The 16,160-nt window shown below is 36.0% G+C and overlaps 1 protein-coding gene across 3 annotated transcripts; it reads right to left on the bottom strand.

Annotated features, from left to right (window-relative positions):
• Positions 1-1,238: 1,238 nt before the first annotated feature.
• On the bottom strand, positions 1,239-16,073 carry NDUFB5 (NADH:ubiquinone oxidoreductase subunit B5). 3 transcript variants are annotated; one of them, XM_033855506.2, is made up of 6 exons: positions 15,910-16,068; positions 8,656-8,744; positions 7,348-7,414; positions 6,490-6,551; positions 5,321-5,427; positions 1,239-1,477 (listed from the first exon to the last, which is right to left on the bottom strand). In XM_033855506.2, exons 1-6 carry the CDS (start codon positions 16,031-16,033, stop codon positions 1,357-1,359), a joined length of 570 nt encoding a protein of 189 aa, XP_033711397.1. In that variant the 5' UTR covers positions 16,034-16,068; the 3' UTR covers positions 1,239-1,356. The 3 variants fall into 3 exon arrangements, with proteins under 3 accessions (XP_033711397.1, XP_033711398.1, XP_033711400.1); XM_033855507.2 differs by lacking the exon at positions 15,910-16,068 and adding an exon at positions 9,829-9,900 and having other exon boundaries at positions 8,656-8,763; XM_033855509.2 differs by lacking the exon at positions 5,321-5,427 and having other exon boundaries at positions 15,910-16,073.
• Between the last annotated feature and the right edge of the window lie 87 nt (positions 16,074-16,160).

The raw sequence follows: 16,160 nt of genomic DNA, 5'->3' as shown, positions 1-16,160 counted from the left end.
GTAAAACCTACTGGTGTTGAAAAATAACGTGTGAAGTCTAACAATATTGAATGTAAATGTACATAGGTGTAGCATCATTTACAATGACCACTGACAAGACCTATCTGCTTCCATTCTCCTTCCCCTTCTCCTACAAAACCAAATGGTTCATGCAAGCAGGGGTTCAGGGACAGCATGTCCTTCTCTCAAATACTTTGGCAGCCTTATGAGGTGGTAATTGCATAGGGAATCCTCAAAACAAAATCTGGAAGCAGCTGGGCGAGACAGCCCTCTTCTGGGGAAATAAGAAAATGCCATCACCCCAAAGGATGTTGGCTGGATTGTAAAGGGCGTTTAGGGCCCTTAAGGCACAAGGGCATTCAAAAGGTATTCGCTGAGAATAATGAATTTTTGAAGCTCAAAGGTTATTTTGGAAGTTGAAGCATAAATGTTTATTTTTGTAAATATTGAGCATGTGTTTAAAATTTCTTAGCCTCAATTTCTCATCTGTAAAATGCAGAAAATGACCTCATAAGGTCATTTTGAAAATAATATGAATAAATGCAGTTATTCAGCATAGTGCTCAGCAGAGAGTAAATGCTTAATAAATGACAGTCATTATTTTAACTCTTACTTATTTCATAATCTTTACAGTAATCATTTTACCTTGTGGAACTTCTCCAGTGTTTACAAAAAAGGACTCTAAGGAATCTGAGATACTGCATCTAAGAAAAATGAACATGTGTGTGTATATACATTTTAAAAGAACGATTTATGGCTAAAAACATGAAAACATTGAACTTTGAGATATCTTCACTGAAAAATTGTTTATTAAGGTGTTAATGTTTTATATAATTGGTTCAATATTTATATAATTTAAAATTCTGAGTTGCCCTTGAATAATCCACATATCTACAATACTCACATGTATATAAACTACATATTTCCTGATATTTAACATAGACTTCTCTAACTTCCATTTATCAGACAAATACAACATTAATCTTTCAAAGCTACACCTTTAGGAGTTCACAAATTCCTATTTCTTTGAGTTTTTTTTTTATTATACTTAAACATTCTTAAAAGAGGAAGCTGAAAGCCCCAAACCAAAAGCCTTAATCTGCCTTTCACAATATATATGTGTATCAAATCATCATGACGTACACTTTAAATATCTTACAACTTTGTGAATGACACCTCAATAAAGCTGGAAAAAAAAAATGAAATCACACACAAAAAAGCCTTAATCTGAACCAATGTTGAGAAATGGAGCAACGAATAGGATCTTTTATTCATCACACAGAAAAAATACAGAATATATCTAGTAATTTAGTATTGCCTAAAGAGAATATACTTTGTATTTAGAGAAATAAAAGATTAGTTGTCAGGAGTTGCTTTTGGAGAATGATCAATAAGTGTCTTATCAATGGTCAGATACTGATACCAGGGACCATCGCCTCTTGCACGCATTAGACTTCGTACTTCCAGCTCCTTTAACCTGTAACAAACGAATGGTGATGTTGTGACTACAGCATTTCCAATTATAAAGTTAATGAATTATCTCCATAAAGAACAACAACTTGAGAGTCTTGCTTTTATGTAAAATATAATGTCCCTCCACAGATCCATATGTATGCATATATCTGATATGTACCTATAAGCAAAATTTGGGACTTATTTTGGCTTTTATTATCTTGCTTATGTAGTTAGCCAATGAATATTGTTTTTAATCACCCAAGCATCACTTGAATTGATAATCAATTCTCTCCTCCTGTCCCTGCTCTTTGTCTGGACAGATCACTTTCACTTGAATAGTGATAATGCATTTCCTGTCTTCTTGCCTTTTAAATGTTAGGAGAGTCATTTACAGAACGCCTACTATTATGACCACATACTGTGCCAAGTGCTAGAAATTAAAAGGGAACAAGCCTTCCTGGAGGAGCTCACATCCCCTGTCTATACTGGCTGCCGATCACCATTAGGACAGAAAACTTCTTGAAAGAAGAGACGGTAACTTATTCACCAGCCACCAGCATCACACTGAGCCTGGTCAACATTGGACAATCCATATTTGTAAAGAAAAGAAAAAAGAAAAACCAGGATTAAGAAAAACATTCTCTGACTCTAAGATCTACTTATTTGTCCTCAACCTTCTTCACAAACTGAATAATCTCTATTTTAGAAAGATACTTTCCTTCTTCCACAGCCAAGCCTTTGCACAAAACTACCACGCATTCCTGGAATAATCCCTTCTCCATCAAGCCTTTTACTTTCCATTTTTATAGACTACATACTAACTTTTTATGACTGGAAATCTGTCACAGTTAAATTATTCACTTTATTAACCTTAACCAGTTTACCAACCCTATCTATGACAAATAATATACCTTTGTGATAGTGTATATAAGAGAATACATTTATCTTTTTTTTTTAGGATTAAATATCAACCTTTTTCTTTTCTACTCTTTATAATAATCTAAAATGCAAGTAATTAAAATATTCATCACAGGGGCCTGGTTAAATAAATTATTGTTCACCCATATAATGGACAACCTATGCACCTGTTAAAAAGAATGAGGGAAATCTATATATAGTAACATGGAAGGAGAGGACAGATATATCATTAGGTTGAAAAAGCAAGGTATAAAATGAGTCTGTGTGGCATCTTCCCATTTCATTAAAAAGCAGAGAAAATCATTTGTGCTATGTATATGTACACATGTGCAGAGTATTAAAAATTCTGGAGGACCAAAAATAAATTATTTCTGGGGGAATCAATTACGTAAGACAGTCCCTTTCTATTTTATACCTTTCCTTTAAGCTTCAGTTTTCCAAATACCTAAATATATATTTTTAAAAATGTGTAGGTACTCCCCATTCCATTCTCACACTTGCATCTTTCTTTTAGGAGTAAAAGTCAGGGTCCTGTTTTAGTTTTTTAAAAAATATTTATTTATTTATTTATTTAGGCTGCTCCAGGTCTTAGTTGCAGCACACGGGATCTTCATTGCTGCGTGTGAGATCTTTTTAGTTGCGGCATGCGGACTCTCAGTTGCGGCACGCGTGCAGGATCTAGTTCCCCGACCTAGGACCGAACCCAGGCCCCCTGCATTGGTAGCGCGGAGTCCGACCCACTGGACCACCAGAGGAGTCCCCTGTTTTTGTTTTTATTTTTACTTTGTTTTGTTTTGAAATTGTTTGGGATTGTTATATGTCTAAGAAATTTTGTAATCTGATGTTTTATCAAAGGTGTATGTCTGAAGTTCAAAAATGTCCAAAGCTAACTAAGTATGAGGCATAATGCTATTCCATGCTCTTAAATACTTAATGACAGTTCTATATGGTAACTACACATACATGTAATTACATATCTACAAAACAAGCCAATCATATGTTCATTTAATCATTTAAATAGTTTTCAATATCATAGCAATTTTTGTAAACTACAAAATTAGAGCAGAATAAACAGAAAGCAGGTCAATGGTAGCCTGGGGCCAAGAGTAAGGGATGGGGATTGACTGAAGGGACAGGAAAGAAACTCACTAGGTGATCATAATGACCTCGATAGTGGTGGTTACAGTTATATATTTTGTCAAAACCCACTGAACTTAATGGGTACTTTTGATTGTATGTAAACCTCATTCCAAACACCAAAATAAATCTCAGAAAAGATCATATTTAAAAGTAGAAAAAGAAAATATGAGTGAACATTAAAAAATAATTTTGGGGCTTCCCTGGTGGCGCAGTGGTTGAGAGTCCACCTGCCGATGCAGGGGACACAGGTTCGTGCCCCAGTCCGGGAAGATCCCACATGCCACCGAGTGGCTGGGCCCGTGAGCCGTGGCCCCTGAGCCTGCGCGTCCGGAGCCTGTGCTCCGCAACAGGAGAGGCCACAGCAGTGAGAGGCCCGTGTACAGCAAAAAAAAAAAAAAAAAAAATTTTGGACTTGTGTATTTACTTACTTTATTATTATCAGAGACCTATATATGACACAAAATTCCAGAAGCTAAAGAAAAAGACTGACAAGCTTGACAATCATTAAATGAGTAAATATATTAAAAGCAATTAAAGCATCAGTACACAGTAAGTGTTCAAAAACATATTAGCTACTACTGCATTTTTGTTATCTGAAACATAAAAACACTAAGTTGCAAAAAAATTCTACACTGTCAGAAGACAAATGACAAGCTAGGAAAACATATCTGCAACAAAAACAAAAGGGGCTATTTTAATCAATGCACAAATTAATAGAAAATGGGCAATTTATGAAAAAGAAATATAAACAACCAACAGATATACGAAAAAATACTCAACTTTGCCAAAAAATACAAAATTGAAATGATGAGATAACATTTTTCAACTGTCTTATCAGCAAAAATGTTTAGGTTTGATAAATTCCTTTACTGGGAAAGGTATGGAGAAACAGAATTATCCTGTATTGGTGACAGAAAAGACGACTGGTACAACTTTTTAAAGAAGAGTTTGAGAAAAGCTATCTAAAATTTAAAGCATAACATTTGGTTTATCAGTGCCACTGCTAGGAATTTATATTCCAGATACACTGAATAAATATGCAAAAATATATGAGGATATTCACCACAGCACAATGTATAATTATCAAAAAACTTGGAAAAAGCCTAAGTACCAACAATAGGTCCCCCACCGGTTAAAAAAATTAAGGCACATCCATCCAGTGCAGCCATTAAAAAGAATAGAGTATATGCTATTACCGAAAGATCAAGATACAGTTGGCCCTATCTATCTTCGGAGGGCCAACTGTTCTATGCCATTTTATATAGGGACTTGAGCATCCTCAGACTGGTATCTACTGGAGGTCCTGGAACAATCCTCCTCAGTTACCAAGGAATGACTGTATATTTACATGAAAGGAAGACAAGGTGCAGAACAGTGCTGATAACAGGATTCCATTTGTGTTAATATATTTTGTAAATGATATATAAAAAATATATTTTTAATGCATAAAATATAAGAGATCATTAAATAGTAGTCACCTCTAAGGATGACACTGGGTGTAAGAAGAAAGGAAATTGGGTGGGGGAGGGGAAGGAGAGGGCTACCTTGCACTTAAGAGAGTCAGGACATTTCAAAAAAGAATTCTTTTTAATCTGACAGATATTATCTCCTAATAGCCTTCTAGTCTCCAACTCATAATCTCCTCTCTAAACAGGCTAATTCTCTCTCCATCTTCACCCTTTTACACAGAGCATCCTACACTGTTGAAATAGTTTTATTAAATTTCTTCCTGTGGTTTGCAACTTTAGGAAAGGATTTTCTTCCCTGCACTCCAACCCCTGCCCCATTTTTTTTTTTTTTTTTTTACCGTAATTCAGCTTTTTCAGCTTCAACTTGAAGGACAGCCATTGTTCTTTCATAATTCTTTTCAGGACTATCAAAGAAAGTTCGGGCAATCCATCTTGATATAGGATGCTACAAGAGAAAATGTGTTTAAAATTAGTGTCTGAAAAGTACTTTGCTTTTCCAGTTTACTATTCTCCTAAAATGACCATCTCAGGTAAATCAATAACACTTTTATGTATCAACCACTTTATATATTTTTTAAATAATTTTAATTTGTTCGGTAGATACTACCTTTGTCCTCATTTATAGATGAGCAAATTTCACAAGGTTGTACAGTTACTAGGTTGCAGCATCTGCACTCAGGCCAGGTCTGTCTGACTCTAAAACCTGTGCTCTTTCCTATTATACTACACTATAAGTATCTTAACTGGCAGATTTTGGAGCCAAACCCGGGGTCTGGTGATCTCAAAATGGCGCTCTTTCCACCAGTCAGCCAAGATAAACTAATTATATAGCTTACCTTAAGATTTAATAATGAAGTATTTCTTTTCTAAAATATAATTCATTCAGATAATAAAACATGATAAGATATACTGTAATCAAGGCCATCTCACTAAAACACTTGTAAAGACAAGTAACAGAATTAATTTTGGGTTTTAGTAGCCATGACAGTATGGTAAAATGACTAATTAACAGTGCAGGCTCTGGAGTCAAGACTGCCTGGGTTCAAATACTGACCCTATCCCTTAGACAGAGAACTTAACCTCTTTTAAGCATCAGCTTCCTCATCTCTAAAGCAGAAATAATAATAGTACCATTTACATGGAATGAGATAGTATTTTCAAAACACTTATCATAGTGCCTGCTACACGGTGGGTGTTCAATAAATGACAGCTAGCATTAGTATCAGTAGTTTTCGCTATGGCATAGAATGTAGGATAAATTCTGACTGTTACTCTCTAGGTTGAGAACACAGTGCAGAGTCAGTCTTTAAAAAACCATAAAGCTTAAGGTAATAAAACAATGCAGAAAATTACCAAAAGTAACTTATAAAAAGTGAGCACAAAATGTATCATTTACTTGTTATAAAAAATTGAATACAAAACTATACCACAATTGCTAAATTAAGATATTAACCAGTACATTGACAAGACACCTAACTGAAAATAACTTTCAGTGACCTATACCAACCTTGAAATATTCCCAGTGCTCTGGGGTATAGCCTTCTGGAATTTCTGCTAACTCAGCTTCACCTAATAAGAGAAAACAGTGATATTCAACTTTAGTATCAGGAGTTTATAATGTTAATTCTTCACTATTTAAGTAAGAAACCAACCTCTTGTGATTTTAAAGAACCTTTTGTTTTGTAGCAATGAAGATATCTAATATTTTAAATTCACTTCAAGCTGGTGGAAAATCATTCATTAGATATTTTTTAGATGTCTTCTATGTGTAATGCATTGTATATAGGCATTATATGAGGGTTCTCGTTTTGTTTTTATATAGTGTAAGAAGATATAATAAAAGACATACTATTCCTCTGGTTTTCCTTAAACATCCTAGACAAAATATTTAGGATTCAAGATGTTAGAAGTACTGTGAGTGAGCAGAATTTCCCAGGAGACCTAATAGTTACTATTATTCACAAATCTATTCTTTTTTGGAAGATTATAACTTTATATGTTCCAGGATGGATAAAAAAAGTTCTTCCATCCCTCAGCCTCTTTTCCACCTCTCTCTCTTTCTATTTTCCTTATTCAGACTTCTCAAAGCTGGTTTTGGGAAATGAGAAAGAGGAAGAAGACAGGCCTTTTATGTGGCCTGTAGAGTCAGTGACCTTAAAGGTTTTTGGAGAAAACAAAAAGTTAAAAAAAGAACCACTGTGTGCTATTGCAGATTAAGATTTGGTTATTTTAAAATAAATTCTCATGTTTATGTTTATTTTATTATTTGAAGAACTTTCCCTTATAATATCCATAATTCCTTTTTTATATTAATGTACACAGGTTTTAAAAATTTACTAATTTAGTTGGTGGAGGAGATACTTACCAATGAATACATTCACCAGAGTTATGCCAATTGCTACTGGAATCCCAGTCAACAAAATGTAGAATTTCTGTTAAGATTAAAAAAAAAAAAAAAAAAGTTTTCACATAACCATTTCCTAACTCCTTTCCTCACACTCAAACTGTCCTCATTACATGATTTCCTTATATTTCTTGTAACATAAACTTGCCAAATTGGAGATGCTGTATTAAATTATTTATTTCTGTAATTGTCTTTTGCTCTAGCTTTTAGATGCCTATATTTAGTGTCAAAAATGAAAGAAGAAAGCAAAGACTAATTATATAATACAATATATATTTAAGTGATTTTTCATTTTTGGTTAAAGCAATGTCATAAAAGAAATTTTTATATTAAGAATAAAAGTGTAAGAAGATGAGGGCGATTTCTGGAGTTTGAGTTGGTCATCACAAGAAAAGTAGGAGCTCAACCATGGAGATGGAGAGGGCATTAAGCACAATGGACAGGCAAGGGAAGGTCTAGAGGGCAGCCAGTGGGTCACAGCTTTAGGAACAGTGGCAGAGTCCAGTCTTCCACCTTCTAAGTCTCTACTTTCCTTTACAGAGACTTGAGATACAAACATGCAGTCAATGCCCTGTTTCACTCTCTGAAATCAAAGTTCCTAAACAACAAAGAAATAAAAAATCATATCCCAAAATAATGGAGTTACATATTTAAAGAAGTCCTTCAATGAGTTCTTTGTTAATTTAAAGAATATATTAGTAATATAAATAATTATCCCCAAATGAATCCATTTTCAGTTTTATAATTTATAGATTTTTCTTTTGGTCAGGGAACACAGATGATTTCAAAACACCATAATCTTGAGAAGAAAGGAATGTTTCAATTTTTTCCTCCAATATGCATGAATTCTCTTTTTGAAGAAGGAAAGGTTCACTAATTTAAAAATAAATTCAGGGGGCTTCCCTGGTGGTGCAGTGGTTGAGAGTCCGCCTGCGATGCAGGGGACGCAGGTTCGTGCCCCAGTCCGGGAGGATCCCGCATGCCGCGGAGCAGCTAGGCCCATGAGCCACGGCCGCTAAGCCTGCGCGTCCGGAGCCTGTGCTCCACAATGGGAGAGGCCACAACAGTGAGAGGTCCACGAACCGCAAAAAATTAAAAAAATAAATTCACTAACAAACCAGACCTTACTACTCAATCTCAACATTTTTCTGAGAAAAGGAATATGAATTTACAAAAAAAAATATTTTATAAAATGAAAGATGTTTTCTAAACAGGAAAAAAATTTCCTATTTATATGTAAAGAGTTTAGTTCAACAAGTTTTAACTCACCATTAATTTCAGAAAACGTCTGTCATAGAATCCAGAAGGCTTGATGATAAACAGTCTTTTCCCATGGTCTCCACTGTGTCGCACAGGAGCTGGAAATATTAAATAACCCTGTTATATACAAGGTTTATAAGGATATACTGTTATATTTTGAGATAAAAGTCAGACTATACGAAAACGTACATGCATAAATGTTTAATATGAATTAAAATAAAATATCCCTTCCAAAAAATATATATACATATATATATACGATTAAGATAAAAAAATACATGCTTCTTTGAGTACTAAAGGCAGGGAATACTAGGATATCTTTAAACAGAGATTGATGTACTGTTCTAAACTACAGCTCTCCTCATTTTTATTCAACATATTCATCAATATTTTCATCATTTTTATTCATCAATATTCAAGATATTGATATTTATTGAAGAAATATCTAAATGATTATTTGAATTTGTTTCAGTAGCAGGCAGCGAGATCAGATACTCTTGGTGGGCTACGTACCTTTGTTTACCTCTGCAATAAATATTTGCTAATGCTGCAAAAGAAATTAATTTAAATTGCGTCATATGATGAGGCAATATACATTAGGGACTTGATGCAAAATAAATGGAAAGATATTTTTTCAATATCTCTCTAGCAGGAATTTGAACTTGTTCAAAAGAATACACTCTAATATGTCTTGATAAAATCCCTTTATAAGCCATTTCTTCTTTTTTTTTAGTTGATATAATAATTTAATAATTATTATATTACATAATTATTATAAATTTTACAAAAATTTTACAAAATATATTACAAAATTTTACAAAAAATTTTTGTAAAAAATAATTTACAATGTTGTGTTTGTTTCTGGTGTACAGCAAAGTGATTCAGTTATAAATATATATATTCCTTTTCATATTCTTCTCCATCATAGTTTATTACAAGATACTGAATATAGTTCCCTTCGCTATACAGTAGGACCTTGTTGTTTATTTTATATAGAGAGTTTGTATCTGCTAATCCCAAACTCCTAATTTATCCCCCTCCCCTTGCTTTCCTTTTTGGTAACCATAAGTTTGTTTTCTATGCCTATGAGTCTGTTGCTCTTTTGCAAAAGTTCCTTTGTATCATATTTTAGATTCCACATATAAGTGATATATAATATTTGTGTTTCTCTGTATGACTTACTTCACTTAGTATGATAATCTCTAGGTCCATCCATGTTGTTGCAAATGCGTAAGCCATTTCTTATTGTAAATATCCTTCTCTTCAAATCCTCTCCCAGACGGTATTTAATCAAGCCTTGCTGAAGATAAACTGAGGCAAAACTCTCACTCTTGGATCTGCTTTCTATGCGATTTCCCTTTCTTGGAAGTCTGGAAGGATCACTATGGCCACTCTAAGCCCTTTCTGCTAAAAGCAGGAAAGGCTCTAACATTACTGAGAAACTGAGGGTTACTATGCTTCTGCTCTGTAACCGCATTCAAGGGAATTTCCCATGAGTCATTGCTGAATAAAAAACTAATTTCCCATTAAAGGAATTTTAATCATAATAGATGTCAGAAAGATTTGTATCCTTTGTTCAAGCTTACATGTCAAGAATGACCTCCCCTCTCCTGAAATCTATTCTTTAGGCCCAGGTGACATCTCATCCTCCAAGAAACCAACATGCTTCCCAACCAGCTGAGAGCTCTCCTACCTCTGAACTGCTGTATATTCTACTGATGTGTAAACTTGCTTTCACTGCCCCCACTGAAATATAAGTGTCTTGAAGGCAGGAACTGTCTTAAATTTTGATACCACCTGCAGCAGCTTGCAATGAATTTAGAAGGTTAATTCACAAGAGAATTAGAAGCTGGCACAAGTTTACTAAGTATAAATCATCTACTAAGGCTTCTAAAATAACAAGAGAATTTGACAAGGTAAGTATGTATTTCTGCAAATCATTTGAAAGGTACAATAGAAATTTCTGTGGACTAGATGAAAAAAATGGGCTGGATAACAGTACAAACCACTCATTAATTCAATAAATATTTAAGTGCCTACTATGTACAGGTCTTATGCTAGGTCTATAGTATAAGAGGGATTTAGATTCTGCTGGGAGGAAAAAATAGATAATTACAAATCTATACTGTAAAAGACAACAATCTTTGTTGTCTTTGTTGTCTATAAGGACAACAAAGGAAAGAAACAGGATGTAGTGTCAGAAAAGAAAAGGCTCAGAAGTAAAGCCCCTCTTTAGACAGGCTGGTGGAGTTGGGGAGGTATGAGCAAGGCACATTATAAACTGAGAGAAGTTGCAAGTTAGAAGAAATCTGTAATGGGTAATTGGTTGATTGATTATACCCAAAAGGTGCTGATTACTTAATGCAGTAACCTGCCAAAGGGCTCTCTCACAATTTCTATGAATGGCCTGAATGTGGTGGAGATGGTATTCCTGATGATACAGAACTACTGCTACAAGAGTGGCTACTACACTAATGATGAAATAGGATCCCCCCAAAAGTCCTCCTACACACTTACAAAAGGCTGAATCTAAAAGGATTAAGTATAGTAAGTGGAAAGTCCTACTTGAACACTCCAGAAGTTTAGTGGCTCACAAACTTAAGAAAAGTCACTGGTGGGAGTTCCCTGGTGGCCTAATGGTTAGGATTCTGGGCTTTCACTGCCATGGCCCAGGTTCAATCCCTGGTCAGGGAATTGAGATCCCGCAAGCTGCATGGCATGGCCAAAAACAAAAAAAGAAAAAGTCATTGGTGTCATGTGGATGTGGTTAACCAAAAAATCCCAAAGGTAATCCAATCTTAATCTGATGTACCAGAAATACAGGGTCAAAACAGAAGGAGCCCTCCACCTCCATGTCTTACCAGACCTGTGGAAGTGTGTCCATCCCAGAGTACACTGTTTTAGAGGGACAATCTGGAGCACGTCCTAAGTTAAGCAACCAGGACGGCAAACAACCTGGAAATTGACCTACTGAAACTGAAAGAACTGAAGCTGACTGGCCTACAAAAAAGAAGTCAGGATAGAGACCAGAGAAGTGCCTTTAAATACCTGAAGGCTGTCCAATGACAAAGGCTTACACTATTCTGCACTGACCTGAAAGGAAGAACTAGGATCAATGTGTGAAAGAGTAATTTTTGGCTTAATACAAGGAAGAAGTTTCTAACAATTTTAGTGGTTGAAAATAAAATTGGACTGCCTCCCCAGTCCCCATTATGGAGTTATTCGAGTATCACTAATGGAATGTAACAAGGATTAGCATACTACAGGGGGTGGCCTATAAGATTTCTAAGGTCGTTTCCCTCAAAGAATCTGAATAGATGGCCTCTCTTAGAATAAAAAGACGTACCTTTCCTACTGATCAATCTCAATGGTTTCCTTCCAACACCAAGAACTCTTTCCTGCTTTCAGGTCTTTGCACTTAACCTTCCTCTTTGCTTGGAAGCTTTTCCTCAGGCTCTTTGAATGGCTAGCTCCTCACCCCATCCTTCAGAGGTAAGATCAAATGTTACCTCCTCAAGGAAGTTTTCTCTGACTACCCTATATCCACAGCTGGTCTCCCACTTATTCTCCTTAATATCATTTGGTTATTTCCTCTAGAACAATAAGCACTAAGCTGAATCATTCAGTAGTGTATCTCCAGTGCACTTTAGTGTCTGCCACATGGTAGGAACTCCATAAATATTGTTGAATTTACATTTCTTAAGTAAATTTAATGTTGGTAGGGGATCTTTCTTTAGTCCCTGAAAGTAAATCTTCTCAGAAGAGACAGTATACTCCCAACTTTCCCTTTCAATCAGATGGACAGACAGACAGACACACACACACACACATACACACAAGAGAAACACGTAAGGATTAAACTCTATGTGGGGTTTTAGGGACCACTGATTACAAATGACAGTATTAGTAGATGTGGAAAGTGTAACAAACAAAAAAAACTATGGAAGAAAGCTTGAGCTGGCTGCATTCTAGCAATATTAAACAGTTAGTAATGTGAACTTCTTGCTTTCTTTACATATAATTACCCTACTGTTAAACAACAATTATTCATGCCATTAAATGTGTTAGGTAACTGTTATACTATTAACTGTTCTAAAGGATATTTCATAGCCCTAAACTCTTTTCAAATATTCTGAGCCTTCATGATTTGTTGTTGTAGTAGGGCCATCTGCTTACAATCTAAAATTATTAGAGTGAACATTGCTTACAACCAGGTGACTGCCAGGATTTCTGGAACTCAATCCTTCTGCCACAAAAATAGGCATTTTCCTCCACTCTCTACAGCCTGGAATGTCTCAAGGTACTCAGTAATTACGTGGAACTAAGGTTTCACTAACCAATTTTTTTTAATGCGAATAACTTCAGGAAAGTTATGCTTTGGACAATTGTGATACTTGTGAGGATCAAATAAGATAATATCAGATTTTTTTGTGTCTCCAAGACAACACCCAAAATTGGTCATTTTCTTTCCCTCATTCTCAGACTATTCCCAGTTAATGGCACCACCAACTCAATTACCCAGGCTAAAAAATCTCAGTCATCTTCCTGTGCCTCATTCATCAGTTGTCAAGGCCTCTTGATTCTAAAATTCAAACTTTCCATTTCTCTCCAAGACCTTTTCACCTCAGTGGCTTAAGAAATCAACATGCCTGATAAGCCATCCAATATTCAGAAGCATCTTCCTAAAACATACTACTGATGCTGCTCTTCTGCTAAAATACTCTCGGGTGCCTACAAAATCGTTAAGATACTTTGGCTTTGTATTCAGTCCCTCCCCTAATTAGGTCCTAACTTCTCTTTTTTTAACCTTCTCTCGCAACACCTACCTGTCCCAAGAGCCCCATATTCAGATATATCTGAAAACACATCCTTTACTTTTCCATCAATTGCACCTGTTAAAACTATCCCTAGAATCCAGTTAACATGCCTCATCATCCATGTCTGAGTTAAGTCCACACTACTTCGTTTAATACTCTTCTCAGGTTTTAAAGCCATAATTATATGCACATCAGCCTTCAACATAAAAGTTCTCTGCAGCTGAGGGGAGAACTTAAGCTTATTTCTAGAATCCCTTGATGTTTGACATTTAATAATTAAACAGAATACTTTTATCTGCTTATTTTCTGAGAAAGGTTTTCACTGAGAGTGATTGATGATAACATGACAGTACTAGATGTTTAAGAAAGGTGAGACCACAGGGCCCTGTAGAAGGTAATGCCCAGTGCTGTAGATTTTTCCCACTCACTGTTTACCACTACCTTTGAGGTAAGTTAAAATTATCACCCTCTTTTTAGAAACAAAACAAAACAGTTCTTATGGTAAGAGACAAGTTCATTCAAAATGACATTTCTAGAAAGATGCAAAATTATGCAGAAACACATTTCAGGGTTATAAATACTTGTCAGTGGGAAAGAGATTAGTTTTATTTTATTTCCGTGTCAACAGAAAATAAGCACACTTGTAATAAAATCCTCTTTTTTAACGATGAAGAAATGCAGGTTTGGAGCAATTAAGTGCCTTCCACTTAGCTTCCCAGATGTGATGACCCAAGCTCACAGAGTTACTAAACTCTGGAGGTAGGATTTAAACCTAGGTGGTCTATATCCAGAGGAAACAAAACCAGACAAGGTTCTCTCCTCTGTTGGATCTTACGTTCTCCTAGAGGCAGACATAAACAATAATATAAAACAGATTACAACCTTTCATTCCACAGTGATAGATTAGGTTTCACATGCAAAATACCTTTGAAAGCAGGTACACTGCTGAAACACAGTAACCTCACTATAGCTATCACATCCTTTCCTGCTCCCAGTGGAAAAGGTGTAGATTACCTGCGAAGATCCTTCCCGAACTCCAAGAATGGGGAATAGTGTATAAATGGGATCTAGGGGAGAAATTTTACCTCAGTTTATCTCCAGGTAGGCATGATTAAGTACCATGGGGGGAGGGGGTATTTGAAGAGGATATTTGTAATCAGAAATGGCTTACAAAGGAATTTTATCAAAGAATGTAAGCACATGTAGTTTTGTAACAGGTTCAAATTCCTGCCGGAAATTTGTTCAATGCCACTTTTTTTCCTTTCCATTTTTCCAGCAAGTCCCTCATGGCATCAGTGTATAATGCCTCATCATGTGAAGTGACATAATTCAAATTAAATTGGGAGAAGAGCAGTAAACAGAAAAAGATATTTTTAAGTTGGAGAAGAATCTTTTGGGCTTTAAATTTCACTTCCTCTGTATCTACTTGTATTGCATAGGACAAATCGCTTACAGTATATTTTTGATCAAGAGGATTAAATGAATACCTTTAATATCTTAGAATGGTGCCCAGCATATAATGTGTGCTCAATAAATGCTAGCTCCCATTATTATTATTCACTTAATACAGTAGTGCATTATTTTTGTAATAATTGAGTCACAGTTTCCTCATCTGTAAAATGGGGTAACACTGTACTCACTTTGCAGAATCCAAAAGGGAATAAAGCAGACTGAATACAAAGCATTTGATGCTTTGCTATTATGATTATTCATTCCCCTAGAGTTCAGTCCACAGTCTCCAAGAGGCTCCAAATAATCCTCCCATGACTGCACTGACTTTCCTAAGACCTAGGAACTTTTTCTTCATAGGTCCCTTCCTCTCTAAGAAGACATTAAAAATAATTATTTTATGATTCCGTTGATATAAAACGAATACAATTCAGGCTGGATTCAGCATCACATATGCATTAACATTATAGCCCTTTTCCTTCTGATTTTAAAAGAAATTTAAATTAAAACATTTTCGTGGACACCTAAAAGTATCATGAAGGCACTGTGCCTAGCAGATGAGTTAGCCCTGAGCCTCTCCACCTGTCCATATATTAATATTATTACTTAGCATCAGCGGGCTCCTCAGCAACATGACTTCCCACCTTGTGAGATTAAAACGTACCGCAGGTGGAACATACAAAGAATCTTGGTGCCTGAGAGACATGGGTCTCAGCTCTTTGCCTTTCTAACATCAGCTTCATCCGCAAATTACCACCAACAGGATAGGTGAATGACAAAGCGTCTCACAAATTCTAATTAATTACTTAAACACGATCGATTTGATTACTCCAGGAAAACCCTCAGTCTCCTCACATAGCCCATGCTGCGTCTCTCAAGTCCCAAGTCCTCAATTTCTCCCAGCTCTCTCCGGATTCCACCAAGGTCACCCGGGAAGAGTCCTCCATCTCTCCTCCCGCGTTTCTTGATAGCGCTTTCTCCCAAAGCCAGTACCCACCGACAGTCTTCGGAAAGTCACGGGTGAGGAAGCCCCCGAATACAAGTCTAGTGTCAAGGCGGCGGCCAGACAGAGCGGCCACTGCAGAGACCGAAGCCCGCTGTAATAAACTCATGGCCGCCATGGCTACTACGGGCAAGAGAAGAGCGGGCAAATGTAACGGGAGCCGAGAGAGCCAATTTCTCAACGAGGGCGAAGCCGGAAAGTGGCCATGTTGAGTGAGGGCAAAGCCAATTCCTGTTCTCGTCATC

Source organism: Tursiops truncatus, chromosome 4 (genome assembly GCF_011762595.2).
Source record: "Tursiops truncatus isolate mTurTru1 chromosome 4, mTurTru1.mat.Y, whole genome shotgun sequence".
NCBI lineage: Eukaryota > Metazoa > Chordata > Mammalia > Artiodactyla > Delphinidae > Tursiops > Tursiops truncatus.
The sequence above is the reverse complement of the archived record's forward strand: the minus strand, read 5'-3'. Positions and strand labels throughout refer to the sequence as shown.

Excerpts from the sequence above, each read along its gene's own strand:
- NDUFB5 (XM_033855506.2), bottom strand. The coding sequence starts at position 16,033 with ATGGCGGCCATGAGTTTATTACAGCGGGCTTCGGTCTCTGCAGTGGCC. Across the intron at positions 8,745-15,909 it reads TGACTTTCCGAAGACTGTCG|CTCCTGTGCGACACAGTGGA; the intron begins GTGGGTACTGGC and ends TAATATTTCCAG. Across the intron at positions 5,428-6,489 it reads AGCACTGGGAATATTTCAAG|CATCCTATATCAAGATGGAT; the intron begins GTTGGTATAGGT and ends TTTCTCTTGTAG.